At 35.0% G+C, this 19,740-nt stretch overlaps 2 protein-coding genes and 1 pseudogene across 4 annotated transcripts in view; 1 reads left to right on the forward strand and 2 right to left on the reverse strand.

Moving 5' to 3' along the window:
* The window catches only part of LOC125844725 (MAP3K epsilon protein kinase 1-like), a 468,061-nt gene that overhangs the window by 210,748 nt on the left and 237,573 nt on the right, over window positions 1-19,740 (reverse strand). The window lies entirely within an intron of this gene.
* On the reverse strand, window positions 389-4,375 carry LOC125845769 (uncharacterized; annotated as a pseudogene).
* LOC125845770 (uncharacterized) lies at window positions 5,072-6,177 on the forward strand. Its single transcript, XM_049525301.1, has 3 exons — window positions 5,072-5,513; window positions 5,602-5,744; window positions 5,860-6,177. Exons 1-3 carry the CDS (start codon window positions 5,072-5,074, stop codon window positions 6,175-6,177), a joined length of 903 nt encoding a protein of 300 aa, XP_049381258.1.

Here is a 19,740-nt window from a genome sequence, read left to right on the forward strand (position 1 = left end):
TTTATTGAGCAGTTCAGTTTACTTTTAAAAGTATTTTTCTTCATGAGTTAAGTCTTCCGCTTAGTATGTAGCCAGGCCAAGGTTTCGCTTGGGGCTAGCAATGGTGCTCGTCTTACTAGGGTGTAGGCTCGGGGCATGACAGTAATGTTAATAGGAGAATAAAGCATATTTGAAACACTAAAAGCAAGAAGCTAGATGAGAGGTGAATTTGTTAATTGAGATGTCAAAATTTTGTGTCATTTTTCATTCACAAGAGTTGCATGGTCTACTTGGTATGTAGATCTAGGCAAGTTTTCTTGTAATCTCTCATTCACAAGAGTTGCATGCTCTACTTTGTATGTAGATCTAGACAAGCCTTCTCGTAATCTCTGCAGAGGACAATGTCAGGTTATTGGTCCATGCTTTTATCAATTTCACTCTTAGCTGGGAAGAGAACATTTTTTGCACACTCCAAAGTATCACTTTAAATGCTTATAATAATGTCATCTACCAACTCTTCCAGAATAATCTCCCCGGTTTGACCACGATCCAATCAGAGATCTATCCATGTATCTGATCTTTCCATATCTTTTTTAACAAGCTGGTCCAAAGAATGTGGATCTGAATATAAAATAGATACCATCCTACTCCCTTCCCATATTTCATTTATCATGGCCGGTTTGGAAAAGGTCGATTGTTATGTTTACCAAGTGACACCCCGGGGTTGCAGCCAAAATAGTGTCACATACTGCCTTAAAAACTTCATTTGCACAATAAAAAAGGAGCTTTTGATCATGACAACAACGACTTGAAAATAACTCTACCTCGTCAAATAATGACGGGTCAAGAATCTGGTCAGAAGAAAGCCACCTCAAGAGAAATTCATCCCAACTTAATCCTGAACCTAGAAGAACTGATTCTATGTATTCAGAAGTGGATTCTTCATTTCGAAACAAACTGTTGGACAATCTTGTTCACATATGGAAGATCATGGCAGTTCTTCAAGATGGGTTTTTAATGGTCAAATTTCTAGATCAACTGGTCGGAAAATGGTGCTTGTAAGGCTGACATTAGCCACTGTGAATAATGGCTCAAATACTGTTATGGGACTAGGTCGCTCTTCTTTATCAACTGCACTGCCAGGAGCTTCAACTTTCCTGGGGTTGAAGAATCTGATGGTCAGGCTAATACGACTACTCGTTTATCTTAGTTTCTTTTTAAAGGGGATTAAATATGTAAGCAGTAGTTATCTATAATAGTTATAGGCAGCAGTTATTAGGCAGTTATCTATAGCAGTAACTATTTCTGTGTTAGGAGTTATCTTTATGTTTAGTATAAATATATGTATCTTGTAAGAAGAAGAAAAGTATTATATTTGTCTTTATATTTGGAGATTTATCCACTCCATACGGACTTAGTTATTGGCTAATGCAGTGTTTAAGATTCTTGCACTTCATTTAATCAGTAAAGTTTTATTTTCATCTTGATTTCTATCAGTTTGGCATCAGAATAGATTAATCCAATATGGTCAATACCAGATCTTCTACTTCTTAAGAAAACACTCCCAATGTTGAATCTCTTGCCCAACAATTATATGTCATAGCATCAAAACTAAATACTATTGATTTGTTGGCAACATAGTGACTACATTGAAAGCCAAGAATGGTTGCACCCAAGAAAGGGAAACCAGTCACCGGACTCGTAATGGAGGAAAATCTGTTTGGAGAAAAGATGAAGAAGACATTAATAGCCCAATGTGGCCAAAAAATCCTTCCCAGACGTTACACACAGATGGAATTTCCTAGATTTGAAGGAGGTGATCCCAGGGGATGGATTTTGGAGGCAAAAAATATTTCTGCTACTATCAAACTTCAGAGGAACACAAAGTTTACATAGCAGCGATGTATCTGGAAGGCGATGCTCTTGATCTCTCCTCTTGGATAAATCGTGAGTGGACTTTGCTTTATTGAGAAGAACTTGTTAAAGTATTGCAGGAAAATTATGGTCCTGCGGAGTTTCAGAATCCTGACGAGCAACTTTGTAGCATTCAAAAAAAAGGTTCTATACAAGAGTATCATCAAGAATTTGCAAATTTTTTGTCTAGGGTAACAAACTGGCCAGATCATTGTCTCTTAGGCGTGTTCTTGAATGGGCTAAAAGAGGAAATTAAATTTGATGTTAGAATTCACAATCCCAGAACAATTTATAGAGCCATGAGTTTGGCACTCGAATTTGAAAATAAATTAGGCCTAATTTGCAGCAATGGAGAGTCTAATTGCACCCCAACCAGCATATTCACTATACAAAACTCATTGCACTCTTCTATAAACACCCAGAACAATATTAACTCTTCACTTCAAAATTTACGGAACAATGCTTCTGCCAATCCATCCACTTCCCAATCTCTTCAAATGCAAACATGGGGAACAAAAAGGAGAAATCTAATGGCACAAGGACTTTGTTATCGTTGTGATGAGAAATTTGCACCCGCTCATAAATATAAATTTGTGAAATTGTCTCTCATAGAGCTTACATGCGGAGATCAATTGGAAGATGTTGATTGGGTTAATGCAACAACTGTTGGTGACTCTCAAGAAACTGACATTGCTGAAATTTTATTCCATGCCATTTTGGGATAGTCTGTTGGTTCTACAATGAAGCTTCAAGGTGAAATCAACCATAGAAAGGTTTTAATACTTGTGGATAGTGGTTCCACACATAATTTTGTGATTGAATCCATTGTAGAGAGGCATAAGCTCCCAGTAGAGATAGTTCCAACATTTGGCACGCAAATAAGGAATGTGGACATCATTCACTACAATAAAGTTTGTCAGAAGCTTCAAATTCAATTGCCAGGTTTTACCATCACTTGGGATTATTATCCTTTTGCACTTGGAGGGGCTGATTTGGTTTTTGGTATCAACCGGTTAGTTTCTCTTAATACTATTCAAGCTAATTAGAATGATATGTTCACAATTTTCAAATGGAAAGAGAAATGTTACAAACTACAAGGGATGAGATCGGCTAGTTCAATGGGTTGATCGTCCCCTTGAAGAATCTAGTTAGGAGAACTATGATCTCATTGTAGATTAGGTTCCTTCTTTTCACCTTGAGGACAAGGCGACTTTTCAGAGGGGATGCACTGATACGACTACTTGTTTATCTTAATTTCTTTTTAAAGAGGATAAATTATATATGCAGTAGTTATCTATAATAGTTATAGGCATCAGTTATCTAGAATAGTTATTAGGCATTTATCTACAACAATAACTATTTATGTGTTAGGAGTTATCTTTATGTTTAGTATAAATATAGGCAACAGTTATTAGGCAGTTATCTACGGCAATAACTATTTTTGTGTTAGAAGTTATCTTTATGTTTAGTATAAATATATGTATCTAGCAGAGATTCTGTAAGAAGAAGAAAAGTATTATATTTGGAAATTGTCCACTCCATACAGACTTAGTTATTGTTTAATGCATTTTTAAAATTTTTTGCACTTTATTTAATTAGTAAAGTTTTATTTTCATCTTGGTTTCTATAAGAGGCTGGTGAAGATGATAGAGCTTTTTGATCCTTCCCAGATGGATATTCCATTAAGCAGTCAAATGACTAACAATCCATGGTAAAAACCTACATCATCCATTGCATTGGTAGCATCAACTTGGATTTCTTTGTCAATTGGAGCACTCAAGATTTCACATTCTTCCTGGCATCAGGTTTTGATTAGTTCTTCAATTAGATCTCCTTCATGACTTGAATGACTAGTTGAAGCCGCACTTTCAGCCAAGTATGTTCCCATTTTGACATGGAACATCTAGATTGTGTTGGAATACTTAGTGCTCTCATTAAGATGCTTTTCAGAACAACTAGATTCTATCTCTAAGTCTTGTCTGAATGGACTTGGACCCGTATAACATGGTCTTCTTGTACATGCTAAAGTTTGTCATCATTATATCCTTGTATAGGTGGTTCATCAGTAAGAGGCTCTCTCATTTGGGATGGTAGCATACCATCCTCACTAGGGTTTTTTTTCAAACTTGAAGTCACGACTACTGCTCCTTCTCATTTCGAGACTAGAAACTTGAAATCGCGAGTTCGCGACGACTGCTGTTGTTCGACTGGAAACTTAAAATTGTGACTGTTGTTGTTGCGAGTTCCCGACGACTGCTCAGGTACTGGACTTCTCTCTTCTCTTACGCGAGCTCTCTCTTCTCTTCTTTTCTTGTATCTTTCTTCTCTGCGAGTCGCGACAAGAGTTCTTCACTTCTTTTCTGTTTTTCAGTATGCTCTGTTTTTAGTACTCCCTCAGTCCCTATATTTTTTATTGTAAAGAAGAACTGCAGAAGTCCCTTTGTTTTTCAGTATGTTGATATGCTCACTGGCCACTGGCCATTGCCTATATTTTTTTAAATAAAAATAATTCTTCTATAATTATTTTTTTGCAACTTAATTTAGTTTTAATACTAATTAATATAGTATTTATTTGTCCATAAATAGTAAATTCAATGGCGTCGGATGCTAGCAAAAAGAGGGACATTGGATGGAATTATGGTACTCAAGGATCAATGAAAGATTCAGTTAAATGTAATTTTTGTGGGAGTACCTTTAATGGTAGTATTACTCGACACAAACAACATTTAGTGGGTGGTTACAAAAATCTAAAATAATGTTCAGCTTGTCTGTTGGAAATTAGAAAGAAGCAAAGGATTATATGGAAAAGAAAATCGCTAGTAATCCGAAATTTCAAGTGAGGCAGCCAGAAGAATATGTTAATATTGATGATGATATGGATGAATATGCTGAAATAATGCCTCCCTCCAGAACCCCAAAGATATCTTCTAGTGGAGGTGCATCATCCACCGCGCAGAATGTGACAAAAGGCCCTATGAATCTCTATTTTTCACAAAAATCAACACAAAAATGAGGCTTTGAAAAAGGAGTAGGAATTGATGAAACCAAGAAAATTTTAAGAGAGTGTGCGGTAAGTGTTTTTGCTATATGGATGTACGATGTGGGGCTCCTTTTTAATTGTGTCAATTACAAATCATTTGATAAGTTTATTAAGATAGTAGGACAACATGGCCCCGGAATGAAGCCTCCTACATTCCATGAAGTTAGAGTTACTCACCTAAAAAAAGAGGTGGAGAAAGTGGAAAAAATTGTTGATGAGCATAAAGTGCAATGGACAAAGTTTGGATGTTCCATTATGATGGACAAATGGAAGGCACCAAATGGTAAAATGATCATCAATATTTTGGTGAATTCTCCAATCGGTAGTGTATTTCTTGGTTCTGTTGATGCTAGCAATGAATCTACTGATTCCATCAAAATATACAAGTTGTTTGAAAGCACTATTGAAAGAATTGGACCGAGAAATATTGTACAAATTGTTACCGATAATGCTAGTGAGAATGTTAAAGCGGGAAGCATGATGATGGGTGTGTACCCACACATTTATTGGACTCCATGTGCTATTCATTGCATCAACTTGATGTTTGGTGACATATTCAAGGTTAATCCATATGCTTCCGGTAATATCACTCTCTTATCCTCTAACTTTCTTTATAGTCAATATTTAATACTCATTAACTACTAATTACTATAATTTTACTTTAACAGTTTTTATAAAGGCCATCAAAATCCATTCTTACATTTCAAAGGCCATTGATGATGAACTTGATGAGAAAATTCACCAAGGAAAGAAATTTGGTGAAACTGGCCAAGACAAGATTTGCAACTGCCAATTTAACTTTGAGAGCTATGTACATACAAAGGAAAAACTTGAGAATTTTAGTCCTCTCAACCGAATGGACTTCAAGTAAATTTGCAAAGGAAACTTTGGGGAAAGAAGTTGCCAACTTTATTATTTCTGCCTAGTTTTGGAGTGATGTTGTTCGAGCACTTACAATTTGTGGCCGTGGCCTTTTGACAACAGTCCTTCATTTGGTAGATGGGGAGAAAAAACCACCAATGGTCTATATTTATGAAGCAATGAATAGAGCCAAAGAAACTACTGCACGGGGTTTCCATGGAGTTAAGAAGCAATATGAGAAAGTGTTTGAAATTATTGATGCAAGGTGGTCAGACCAACTCCATCCGCCTTTGCATGTTGTAGGCCATGTCTTGAACCCAGGATTGTTTTATAAAGCTCAAGAAGAGGAAACTTTACTAACGACTCTCTGGGATGAGTATTAGGCATGTGTTGAGATGATGATCCCTGATACAATAATACACGATTTACTACTCCCTGAGCTTCCTAGTTACAAAATGGCGGATAGACTATTTGGTTGTGGTCCGGCTAAAAGAGCCAAAGATACAAGGTAACCGGGTAAGTGAGTTGATTTAGCTCTTAAATTATTTGACTTATTTATACTCATTAACCTTTAAATTTATTTTATTATAGTTGAATGGTGGTCACTATTTGGTAGTCAAACATCAAACTTGCAAAAGTTTGCCATGAAAGTATTAAGCCTAACTTGTAGCTCATCCGGATGTGAGCGAAATTGGTGTGTTTGAACACGTAAGAAAAAAAATTATATCCTAATTTCCATATTATATTATTATCAGTATCTATTAGACATTAGTTAATATCTATAACTTATGCACAGATTCATTCCAAAAATAGGAATAGGCATGCACTATCGCGTCTCAATGATCTAGTGTACATTAAGTACAATAGAACATTGAAACATTGTTATGATGCTCGTGATCTCATTGATCTAATTCGCTTGGATACCGTTGATGATTCAAATGAATGGTTAGTTGGATGCCCCGAAGATCAAGAAGATGAACTAGTATATGGGTAATTCCTTATTGCTTTTAAGCATAGCTTAGTGGATTCACTTTAGTTGAGGCGTTCTATACCCTGGCAAGGTATAGGACACTAATGACAGCGTGGACGAGATGCTATATCATCACATAACTCGTAGTGATGGTTGTCGGTTAGAGAATCTCCAAAACTGAGTTTATGTATGTAATTTTATATACAACTGAGATATTACTGTATTTTTCAATACATTGAGATGTTATCCACTGTTTTAAATGCTTTATATAAACTGCATCCTTATTGTTGTTTTATTTCGGCATTGAGTTGAGTTGAGATGAGGTAAGTGTTTCTTTCAGATTCCAGTTCAAGCTTATGTCTTGTTTAGATTTCCTCTCATATGCTCGTACATTCCATGTACTAACACCATTTGGCTTGCATCTTTTATGATGCAGATACAGGCTCAATATTTGGGTGCAGACCTTACCGCTACCTTTATGGGGGTAGAGAGACGGTTTCTAATAGACCCTCAGTTCAAAATAAAAGTATTCAACATTGGTTGTTTTATGTTGTTGTGTGGATTTGTTACCAGTAATGATATGATTCTTCCATTGTTTACTTAAATTAAATTTTTAGACATAATTATTTATTTTTATGTTTGAAGGCTGCGGTTATTCATATATTTTTACTGAAATTGAAATTTTGAAAGTATAGTTAGGTAGATTAATTATCAATGAATGATATGTGCAAGGGTAAGTTAAACTAAATCTTTCTTTATTTAATTTTTTTTTTTTTGAAAAGCAATGAGGGGAATATAAAACTTAGTACTAGAAAGAAATAAAAGATCGTAAAACTTAATTAATTGAATTTAAACATTTTATTAATGACTAGAAAATAATAAGTAAATAGATTGTATCATTCTTTTAGGAACTTTTTTCTCTAGTCTGTCTTCGAGCCGGTCTTCCTTGTCCTTTAACTTCTAAAGACTACCTGTCGCCTCATATATGTCTTTAATATTCTCTTGTTGCACATTATTATTTTTAAGGTCGTTTGTTTGCTTGTCTATATGTTCTCTCGTTTCTACCAACCTTTTCAAGTAATTGTCAATGATTTTGCTTTCCGAGGATGACATTCTTGCTTTTCGTATATCAAAACTAGCTCGAGCACCTGTTGAATGTAAAAGTAACAAAGTTAATGAAAAATTAAATGAAGCCAAAATATCGATATAGTAAAAGTAGCTTCTTCTCTACTACATTAATACAACATATTTGTAATTCTTAAGGGAAAATAATACTCAAAGTGAAAAGAAACTTGCGTTAATATTGTAAAAGTATAACTCAATTTGTTATGTGCATATACTATATTGTTTGTTTTTATAGAAACCAACTTTTTAATTATTTTCTTATTTTTCTCACTTTTAATTTTATTCGTGCCAATTAAAATAAACATTACACTAAAAATAAGAATTACCATATTTTGAAGAAAACTACGTCAACTCCATGAAACAAAATAAACTAGCTTATTTTTCATTCTCCCCCCCCCCCCCCCCCCCCTCTTTATTCTTGGACTTGATTTTTTTTCTTCTTAAAGTTTCAAGTGGTTTCCTAGTCTAAAATAGGGTAATTCTCATTTTTGGTAGTAATTATTTTAGGCATGAATAAAATAAAAATAAGGAAAGAATCAAACATTAGTGTCTATATTTGAGAAGTTTTTAAAGAAAAGTTTGGATGCTAAAGCAAGTAAGAATTAAAACAAAAAAAAGAGAATAAATAGTAGTATTATAGACTCATTGTCACTCTCCGAGGCTATCTCTTGACGTAACACGGAACCTAGGATCACGATTGACCCCAAGCTAACCCTGAGTTTGTCATATTGTTGACACCCAATTTTGGCATAACATTTTTTAAAATTCGTAACTTTTAAATTTTATTTATTTAATAGTTTAAAATGCATTTTTTTTATAATTTTAAATAAGTTTATCGATAACTACCCTTATTTGTCAAAATTTAGTATTTTTTTATCAGCTAATTTTAATTACATTATTTTTTGTCACAACCAGTTGACTACGTTCAAATATTTATTCATTTCGATTAAATTATTAGTTCTAAAAAATTACATTTTTTTACATGTCATTAGTTACGTTCATTATACTTTTTAATAATCATTTTATTTCTTATATTTGTTAATATTAATTTTGATATTTTGCACAGTCTAGAAATTCATTCGAATATGGATAAGATTTCATACATAGATATTTTTAAAAGCTAGGGATTTTGACGCATGATTTTAAAAGAATGGTACTGTACTATAGATAATTTTTTATTTTATGTATAAACAATGGCTTATTCATTAGGTCAAGGATGGTGGAATAAATTTTAGAATTTGGGTTTCAATTTTTAGAATTTTTACTTTATTCTCTTTTTACTGTTCATCCTCCTTCTGCGGTGATAAGTTCGCCGGAGCTTCGACCAGTCACCACCAAACAAACCCCACTGGCCGAACTTTCTCTTTCTCACTTCCCTTTTCCGACAACCAAGTCACCTAAAACCACAAGCAACCAAGCTCCGGCAACCCAAAAACCCCATTCATTTTCTCATTTTTTTCTGGCAGAAAACTACCAGAAACAACCACCTCCGTCCATTCAACACCGGAGAAACCATTTTTTTTTCTCGGAGAAATAACCCCCAAACCACCCAACCAGAAGACCCATCGAACCCCTTCTTTTGCCCGAAGAAACCCACCACCAGTGACCACTGAAAACAAACCCAAAACTCCATTCATTTTACTCCATGTTTCCAGCAAAATCACTTTTTCCAGCCATCACAACCTTCCTCCATCCTTCTTAGCGCGAGTTCCACCATTAATGGTGAACTTTGAGCTCACAGCAGCGAACCAAACAACCCCAAAACTTTGAGCTCACAGCAGCGAATCAACCACCAAAAGCTCCATTAAACCACCATTTTGCCTTACAAGACCACTACCCAAAACCCCCTTTTGTTTCTCCCATTTTTTCCGGCAAAACCACCGGATCCCAACCCTTTCCTCCTCCTCGTTCACACCACCAATTACTCCGGCGAGGAGTTCAAAGCTCCGATGAGCCGAAGCAAAAACAAAGGCCTGCCAGTCCCTTTCCCCATTCACATTTTTATTTTGTTTTTATAGGTGTTTGGCTCAAAGTCCTTGAACTCCGGCAAAGCTCCGAGCTCCCAAGCGAACTAGAACAGCAGTCTCGAAACCACCAAGCTCCGGCGAGCAGAATACGTAACCAGAGAACCAAACAACCATGGCAAGCTTTGTTTCTCTTACTTTCGTTTCAATATTATAATTTTATTTTTAGCTAGGCAGAACGCATAAGCGGCCCCTTGAACTTGTAAGGATTTTTCGTATAGACACCTTAACAAGGACTCCTTCCTATTGAACACTTAAACCACTCAAAAAGTGTACCTATCAAACACACCTGGCCAACTTGGCACTTATCGTGTGAGGCATTTGTTTTAAGGTGGAGCGCGTGACATTACACATCTCCTATGTGGAAAATCTAATCCTACGTGGTAATACACATCACAAAACAACCAACCCCTCAGTCATTTCTCTAAATCCCCAAAACGTGTTCCAAAAAACCCTAGATATTCTTTCAAGATTCCCGCTCAATATGTGGTCGATTCAAGAAAGTTGATCAATAATCTTTCATGTTTTCATCCTACGGCATGGTCGATTCAATAAAATAATTCTTATTGTTGTGTTTTAGGGCTGATTCGAGAAAGCAAGGAGATTTTGTGTTAAATCTTGTGAAGTAAGTTCATTTTCTAATCTTTATGACTATTGCTATCAATTTCCCCTTTAAATATAGTGTCTCTTTTGTATATTACTACAGTGATGATGTTTTGTACATATGTGAATAAAGTTTGAATTTTTTAGGGTTTCCTTGTCAGTAATTTGTCGGGTTTATTTGACTTTTTTCTAGGGAATCTTATGGATATTATTATACTAACTCGCTTTCACCATGGTGGTAAATTTGTGGAAGACACATCTGGTGGAGGTCTCACTTACATAGGGGAAAGTCAAGTGGAATATGCAGGTATCAATAAAGACCACTTTTCTTTAATGGAATTGCTTTTTTATACTAGAGATCTGGGGTATGTTACTGTGGGTGGGTTTTATTTTAAAGACCCTACAACCAATAACTTTGTCTTAGTGGATAACGATTTCAGCTTACTAAACCTTATAAAAGACCTAGGTGATGGTGACTTTTTGGACTTGTATGTTCAATATGTTATAGATGAGGTAGAAATTATTAAAGATGGGGTCCCTACAGGTTATCTTTGTGGGCCAACAGTTGGTGAAATTATTAATGAGGATGGGGTAGAAAACTCACATAATATTAATGTGGATGAAGTGTTACAACAAGGAGTTGCCCAATCTGAGAATATTAGTATTGAAGTTGGTGTGGATGAAGGGTTACAACAAGGACCTACCCAATCTGAGAATATTAATGTTGAAGTTGGTGTAGATGATGCATCAGATCTTGAAGGTGTTGAAACAGATTGGGATATTAGTGATGATTCACAAGAGTTTGCTATTCCAGATGATGATGACTCAAAGATTGATGAAGAGTTGAGAACTCTTAGAAATGAAAGAAGAACCAAATTGCAGAGGAAATAACCTGATTCTACAGAGGAAATAATTCTTGGAGTAGCTGGTGTTGATAGAGGATTTGAAGACATTGGAAGGAACAAGGTTGCTAGGTATGTAGGAAGATTGGGGGGAGATGAGCAATATATTGATAGTTCAGAACTGGATAGTGATGACAGTAGGGATGAATTAGATCCTGAAGTTGTGGAAGGTGTTGATTTACCAGCTAGAAGAAAAAGTAAAAAGGTTGGATTTGATCCTGATTGTGTAGTTGCTATATTTGAGCTTGGTATGGTATTTGAAAATGCCATAGAATTTAGAAAGGCTGTGGCAGAGTATGCTGTGGAATATAAAGTCAGATTAAAATTGAGGCCTAATGAAAAACATAGAGTCAGAGTTAAATGTCAGCTTAAGAAATGCAAATGGTTGTTGTATGCTAGTCTAGACAAAGACTCTGGTGACTTTATTGTTAAGAATTACTATCCTGTTCATCAGTGCCCTACCACAACCAAAAACAAGTTGTGTACATCTAACTTTATTGCAAATAAGTTTAGGGACAGAATAGTTTCTCAACCTTATATAAAGTTGTGGGAAATTCAAGAGTTGGTGAGGAAGACGACAGGATTGTATGTTGGAAGAACTCTTTGTTATCGGGCAAAATTGATGATTCTCAAGGAGTTTATGGGTGATTGGAAGATGGAGTTTGCAAGGTTGTGTGATTATGCAGACATGATAAAACAGACTAATCCTGGTAGTTCATGTTGGGTGAGGACAGACATGGAATCTACTCCAGGAAAGAATATGTTTGTTTACTTTTATGTTTGTTTTGATGCATTAAAGAGAGGTTGGTTGGAAGGATGTAAAAATCATTGGTTTTGATGGATGCTTTCTGAAGGGTGCTTGCAAGGGTGAATTATTAGTTGCAATTGGTAGGAATGGAAATCAACAAATGTTTCCAATTGTTTGGGCAGTTGTTGATCAAGAAACAAAGCACAGTTGGAGGTTCTTCATCAACTTCTTGATACAAGATCTAAACTTAGGCACTGGACATGGATTGACTGTGATGTCTGATATGCAAAAGGTTAGTTTAATGTTCATTTTATTTAATTTTGATCTCATTGCCTATTTATTTAATTATAATTAGTCATAAATTTCAATTATTATGATGTAGGGTCTTGTAGCAGCCATAATGGAGTTGCTGCCAGATTGTGAGCAGAGGATGTGTGCTAGACGCATCTGGTCCAATTGGCAGAAGAATTGGAGAGGAGAAGAAAGAAGAAAACAATTCTGGAGATGTGCAAAATCAAGTTTTGAGGTAAAATTTCAAGATGAAATGGATAAACTTGATAAACTTGGTAATAAGATCTGTGGAGAGTTGTTACATTATGAAAAAAAGACATGGTGTAAAGCATATTTTAAGGAGCATGCTAAGTGTGATGTTGTTGAGAATAATATGTGTGAGACATTTAATTCTTAGATATTAGCTGCTAGACATAAATCAATTATCACCATGTTAGAAGAAATTAGACATAAGATAATGGATAGAAATGTTGAGATGAGAAAATTTGTTGACACTTGGATATCAGACATTTCTCATATGGCAAGTTTAGTACTTGAAGAAAACAAAGATTATGCTAGAGATTGTCAAGTTAGGTTCAATGGCCAATTTGGATATGAAATTTTAGATGGTCATTATAGGCATATTATTGATATCAGAAAGAAGACATGTACTTGTAGAACCTGGCAGTTGAGAGGCATACCATGTCAACATGTTGTTTTGGCTTATCAGCATGCAGGCCAAGACCCTGAAGATCATGTTGTACATTGGTATAGAAAAGATACTTTCATGAAGGCTTATAATTACTTTATCCAGCCAATACCTAACATGAAAATATGGCCTCACACTAGTGATATAGTGATTGAGCCTCCTGAACCAAAACAAATGCCTGGCAGACCACCAAAATGCAGAAGAAAGTCAAAGGATGAGCCAAGAAATAAGTATGGAAAGTTGTCCAGGAGAGGTGTAAAAATGACTTGCTCCAAGTGTCATCAACAAGGCCACAATAATAAAGCTTGCAAATATGTGGTAATACTCAAGCAAACCTTTAATTACTTCAATTAAATAGATAAAATGCAATACAATTTTTCTTCTTCTTATTTACACTATTAAATCTTCTGAAATGGGTCAACCTGGAAGCTCAAGTCAACCTCAAAGCTCAAGGCAACCTACAGGTTATAGCCAACCACCAAGCTCAAGTGTAGGTTCTAGCCAGCCACCAAGCTCAAGGCAACCAAGAAGCTGTAGCCAACCACTAAGCTCAGGCTAACCTGTAGGTTCTAGCCAGCCACCAACCTGGAGAACATCACAACATGTTAGCTTAGGCCAACAATCAACTTCTATTTGTGATGATACTTCAATTGTTAGAAGAGTTCAACAAGCTGGAAAAGGCAGGGGAAGAGGCAGGGGGAGAGGAGGTGATGATACTTCAACTGTTACAAGAGGGCAACAAGCAGGAAGAGGTAAGGAAAGAGAAGGAGCATCAGCATCAACATCAATATCAACACGAGGAAACAAAAGGCCTGACTTTACTTTCAATTACAAAAAAATAGTTTGAATATATTTTTTTCTTTTGGGATTAGTTAACATAAAATACCAAAACATATATTACCTGATAAGATTTNTCAACAAGCTAGAAAAGGCAGGGGAAGAGGCAGGGGGAGAGGAGGTGATGATACTTCAACTGTTACAAGAGGGCAACAAGCAGGAAGAGGTAAGGAAAGAGAATGAGCATCAGCATCAACATCAACATCAACATCAACACGAGGAAACAAAGGCCTAAGACTGTGGGATTTGGCATCTACACTGATGATCTAAGTGGCAGACAAACATTAAATGTAAGAGTATAACCAACTTCAATTATTTATAATCCACTTTTATAATAGGCACTTAGTTTAGTTTCTTGTATACAGCCTGGTACAACAGGTGAAATAGTTGTTACTCCAGCTATTTTCAAGTGTGCAACACCAACAAATATTGATATTGGTTATAAGCCTCGTGGACTGAAATGGAAGGGTAAAGATGTTGTCACCACTCCACAATTACAACGCATGAGTAAGTCCAAGGGGGTGAATCTGCAAACGTCTAGTGCAACAAGAGCAAGAACAGATGGGTGTGACTACTTTAATATGTTTTGGGTGTTTTTGATGTACACTTGGGGGTTGTTTTATTTGAATCTGTAATGCAAGAAGGAAACAATACTGAGATTGCTTTAATATGTTTTGTGATGTTTTTGATGTACACTATAACTAGTGGTTTAAATGTGGATTTTCTTACAAGGAAATGCCAAGAATTTTTTGTCAATCATTCATGCTTGTTTGGAGCTTAATGTTATTGATTGTTCACTTAGTATGGTTATTGTTCTTTAGAGGTGAAGAAAGCAAGGAAGAAGCTTGAATGTCACTTAAGGCATCTCCGTATCCTCTTTGCGACGTGGAGAGGAATTATAATTTGGCTCATGAAATCAAATTCCAGGCAGAGCACTCTGTTCCCTCTCCGCGAGGGATTCCTAAATTGATTCAACAAAGCAAGTTTGAGGCAGAACACTCCGTGGAGTGCCCACGTCGCTGAGATGAGCAATTGTGTGTGAATGGAAATTTAAAGATGCCTCCGCCTCGCGGAGATGAGCAATATGATAGATTAATAAACAACTTATCTCCATTCCTTCTTCCAAAATCAGTACAATAGAAACACAAGACTACTAATACAATCACTCTAAGACTACTAACATAAATATTTCCATATAGCAAAAATCACGAGTGCAATAACGCATATGATCCTGATTTTTCTTGCCCGCTTCCTCTCTTGTTCATAGGATTTGATTCTTTTCAATAGACCCCATATGATCTTTTTTGCTTTAGGTGGTATTTCATCATCGTACCATCGAAAATAATCGCATCCACCTCTTCTCTACATAAATTATCAAAATAATTAAACTATAATTAGCGATTGACAACGATTTGTTTAACCAGATTAGAATAATGATAAAAAGCTTACCTTTGTGTTTTTGTAGCAAAAAAATCAATGTCCTGTATTAAGTTGTGTTCATGAAATTTTCAATTCAGCATTGACCCTACATCGACAGAACACATTTACATCTGAAGAAGTTGAAATCGACAAATTGGGCATTTCCTTCGATGTGAAGAAGACGAATGAAGAACTTTTTTTTATCTCCACTGTAGTAGCAACAATGGTGAGATGTGGAGAAGAAAGAGATGAGAAATAAATAAAGGGGAAGAATCTAGGGTTGGATAAATAAAAGGGGAAGATTTTGACCCTGTGTTAAAGTGTGCCAATCAGACACATCAGCTTTTTTTTCTCACTTCACGCACTCAAAAGGAGTGCCTCACACGATAAGTGCCAAGTCAGCCAGGTGTGTTTGATAGGTACACTTTTTGAGTGGTTTAAGTGTTCAATAGGAAGGAGTCCTTGTTAAGGTGTCTATACGAAAAATCCTTACAAGTTCAAGGGGCCGCTTATGTGTTCTGTCTTTTAGCTATTTATTGATGTTTTAATTGTCTGTTTAGTTTTTGTTATTAATATAGTTTTTTTTGGATTGTGTTTATACATTTTCTATTGCATTTTTAAATACTTCTTCCTCATTAATTAATTTGAATAGACATTAACAATGCTCATGATTTTTTATTTATTTATTATTTTATTTTTTTAAACTTGGTTTGACATACTTTTTTTTATTTAATTTAAGTAATTTTGTGTGTTTAATTTTCCAGTAACTTTGTTTCCTGTGTGTTATTGATATGGGTTTATTGGTAATGTTATAGTTGATGTTAGTTTAAGTTTTCATTTTGCTTTGTGTCATTTTGTGTTAGTTTGATTAATTTTGCTTTGTTATTATTTAATATTTTACGTGTTTTGTCTTTTCTGTTGGTTTGATACTGTTTATTTTATTACATATTGCAATTATTTGCATTTTGAAATGATTTAATAGTTAGTCTAATTTCTTTTGATTGATTTTAGTTGGTTATTATTTTGAATTGATTTATTGTTTACTGATTTAGAATATTGTGTTGTTATTTTTATTCTTTTTTTATATTTGAATTGATAATTAAAATTGGTCAATGAGAAAATCTCTCCGTCGATTTTGGAGGTTTCTACATTGTAAAAAACGAAAATTTAGTTTAAGTTTATATGTATTGTTTGTTAAAATTGACCGATGAAGAAATTACCATCGATTTCCAAGGCTTCCCATGTATATAAGACGGATTTTTATTTTATTTTTATTCGTGTTTATTTACCACTAACACTTTTACTAAATGTCTTTACAGGTACCCCGAAATCTCTTCTCATCGAAGCCATTCGAATAAAGTTCGAATACTATATTCATTATGTATATTGTTGATGATAGACAAATATTAGGTCGTTTCTCATATTACTTATTTACTTTATTATTTGTGTATATTGCATGTTTGTTATATTTTTATATTATTTTTACCTCCTCCTCAATTTGAAAAAATGAATTCAGTCGGAACCCACAGTTGTGGATTTCGAAGGATGTCTAACACCTTCCCTTCGAAATAACTTGAACCCCTTACCTAGAATCTTGGTTTCATAGACATTTTTAATTGGTTTCCTAGTTTTCCTAAAATTAGGTGGCGACTCCTTTAAAATTAGTTTGTTCTTGAAATTTTTTTAAAATTGATTCAATTGTTTATTTTTTGAGTCACCGCGACGTTTCGCCCTATTTGAATAAAGTGAATGTAAATACATATCGTAAGCATGCTGAAAATAAATGAATAAGACATACTACGCGGATGCTAAAACAATAGATAACTGGAAAATGAGAACCTCAACTGACTGAATGTATAAACCATACTAAGAGTTTAATAACAACTGAAAGATTAACTTAACAATTCAAGTTGATTCTACTAATATGTCTGAAAAACCTCTAACTGAGTTGTGTTGCTGGAACATGCTCCCTAGCTAACTCTAACAAAACTGAAAACTAAAAGAAAAGACTAAAATGAAAGCATGTCTATTTTCCTCGGAATATGAGGACTCACCACTGAAGTTGCTGAAATACAAACCTAGAATCGATCTAAGCGCGATATGGATGCTAAGTACCTAAACTACATCATTAAAAGATGTAGTGCAAAGCATGCTGAGCGTACTTTGAATGTACTAAGCATGAAGGATATAGATACAAAGCTGGACAAGGCATAACTGAGCAAGAATGTAGATACTGAAAACATAACTAAAAAGCCAAACTGAATGTAGTGACCAAGTGATAATCATGAACATGACATGCAAAACTGAATATTGAAGTATATACTGAAAACCTGGTCAAATGCACTAGGATTCTGACTGTGGGAGCTACTATTAACCGACATAAAACCACGTGAGCTAAACGTGAAGTCTGATGTATACGCCCCATCGAGAGGACCCAATATACCTTGCCAAAAGTATAAAGGAATGACTGGCGTGATCACTAAATCTTATGCCCAATAGAGAGGACTTATACTCCAACAGGGCACGTAGTTCTGGGACTATGAGGGTACGCTTAACCTTTGTCCAACTCGGTGTTAAGTCTATTCCCAACTGAATATGTATATGACACAATGTAACTGAAATACTGAATAGCTCAAAAGGCTGACATGCAATCTGAGAATGCAACATTTATATATTGATAATGTAACATTCAAAATCTAGAGCATGGTTATTTGTTTAACTGACCTAGCAAGTATAATTCATGAACTAAGATAATTTATACAAATTAGGTTTCTGAGTTTCATACAAGGAATTAAGCAAACTTTCGAAGAAACAAACTATTTCGATTTAGGATACTACAACAGCTAAATCACAGTAGATATCTAAGGTTTTAAAAACCCTAGTCTAAACAAGATGTGGAGAATCAAGGAACTAACTGAATTATAGGGACCTAGTGGATGAAAGGAACCCACTAGTGAAATCCCACATACCTGGTGACTAAATCTACGGAGAAATTCTTTGATTTAGGGGTTGAAACTAGAAGCAAACCTTCTGAATGTTCTAGGGAAACTGACGCCTCTTTCTTCTCCTTTTGCTCTAAGTTTGGATGATTTTTGGTGAATAAAGGTTTTGGTTTGGTTTTGATTAGATTATTAGGCTTAAATTGAGTAAAACGGTGTAGTTTAGGTATTAAACGATGTAGTTTAGATGCCCAATGCATATGGGAAAAGACCAAAACGATCCTGACTTAAAAGTTGACGGAGGCCATCCACGAGGCCACTGACGGACCGTCGAAGGGACCATGGCCCATCAAGTGGGTCATGGTTCTTGGCCAGTGTCTATTGGTTCCTGGTATACCCCACCTACGGTCCACTTCACAGACCGTGTCAAAGACCACGGACCGTGATGGCCATCGTGGTTCTTCACTGGGGGCTAGGGGTCTGCTGGCTCACACTTAATTTAATTTTTGTGTGTACTATTTTTATAACTAGTCATGGGGCACGTGCTTCACACGTGTACATCGTAAAAGTGTATATTTTTTTGGGAAATAAAATAACATGTATCATTATTAAGTTAAATAATACGTTTGAGTTAATACAATAAAATTAGTAAAGGATTCTTGTTAAAATTTCTGACTTTACTTTCAATTACAAAAAAATAGTTTGAATATATTTTTTTCTTTTGGGATTAGTTAACATAAAATACCAAAACATATATTACCTGATAAGATTTTATTAATAGTAATGAATAAGTACATCATTTTTTTTATTATCATTATTTAGAACTATGGAAGAAATACATTTGACATGACTATTCATTTATGATAGCTTGGCAGGAAAAAAGTTGTACTCTTATAGAAATATTTCACATGTAATTTGACTGTTATTCATACAATTATATAAGACTTGCTAAAATACTTGATAGCTTTCTCGATTCTTGCTCCCCCTGAAAGTCTATGATTACAAAAATCTAGTTGATCACTTCGGAAAAATACAAGCTTATGCATTTGCCTAGAGCTTCAATTTCTTTGTTGAATATGCATCAATACCAGTTGAGAATCTTAAATTATTCAAAGAAAAAAAGAGGAAACTCAACGAAATACCGTGACATAGTTTTCCTACCTTTGTCCTATTAGAAAAGAAAAAGTGAATAGTTGCATTCCAAGCAAATCATTCCACTAACAATTTCAAAATCATACCCATAATTTCTCCCATTGTGATAACTTTCTTGCTCTATTTCTATGTATGCATATAATTTTTTAATTGAAAGGACAAACACATGTAACCGTAGCCTTTTAGTTCTCTATAATTTAATTAATTGAACGAAAATTGAAGGGTTTAATATATTTAACAATAGTCTT

Source organism: Solanum stenotomum, chromosome 11 (assembly GCF_019186545.1).
Source record: "Solanum stenotomum isolate F172 chromosome 11, ASM1918654v1, whole genome shotgun sequence".
NCBI lineage: Eukaryota > Viridiplantae > Streptophyta > Magnoliopsida > Solanales > Solanaceae > Solanum > Solanum stenotomum.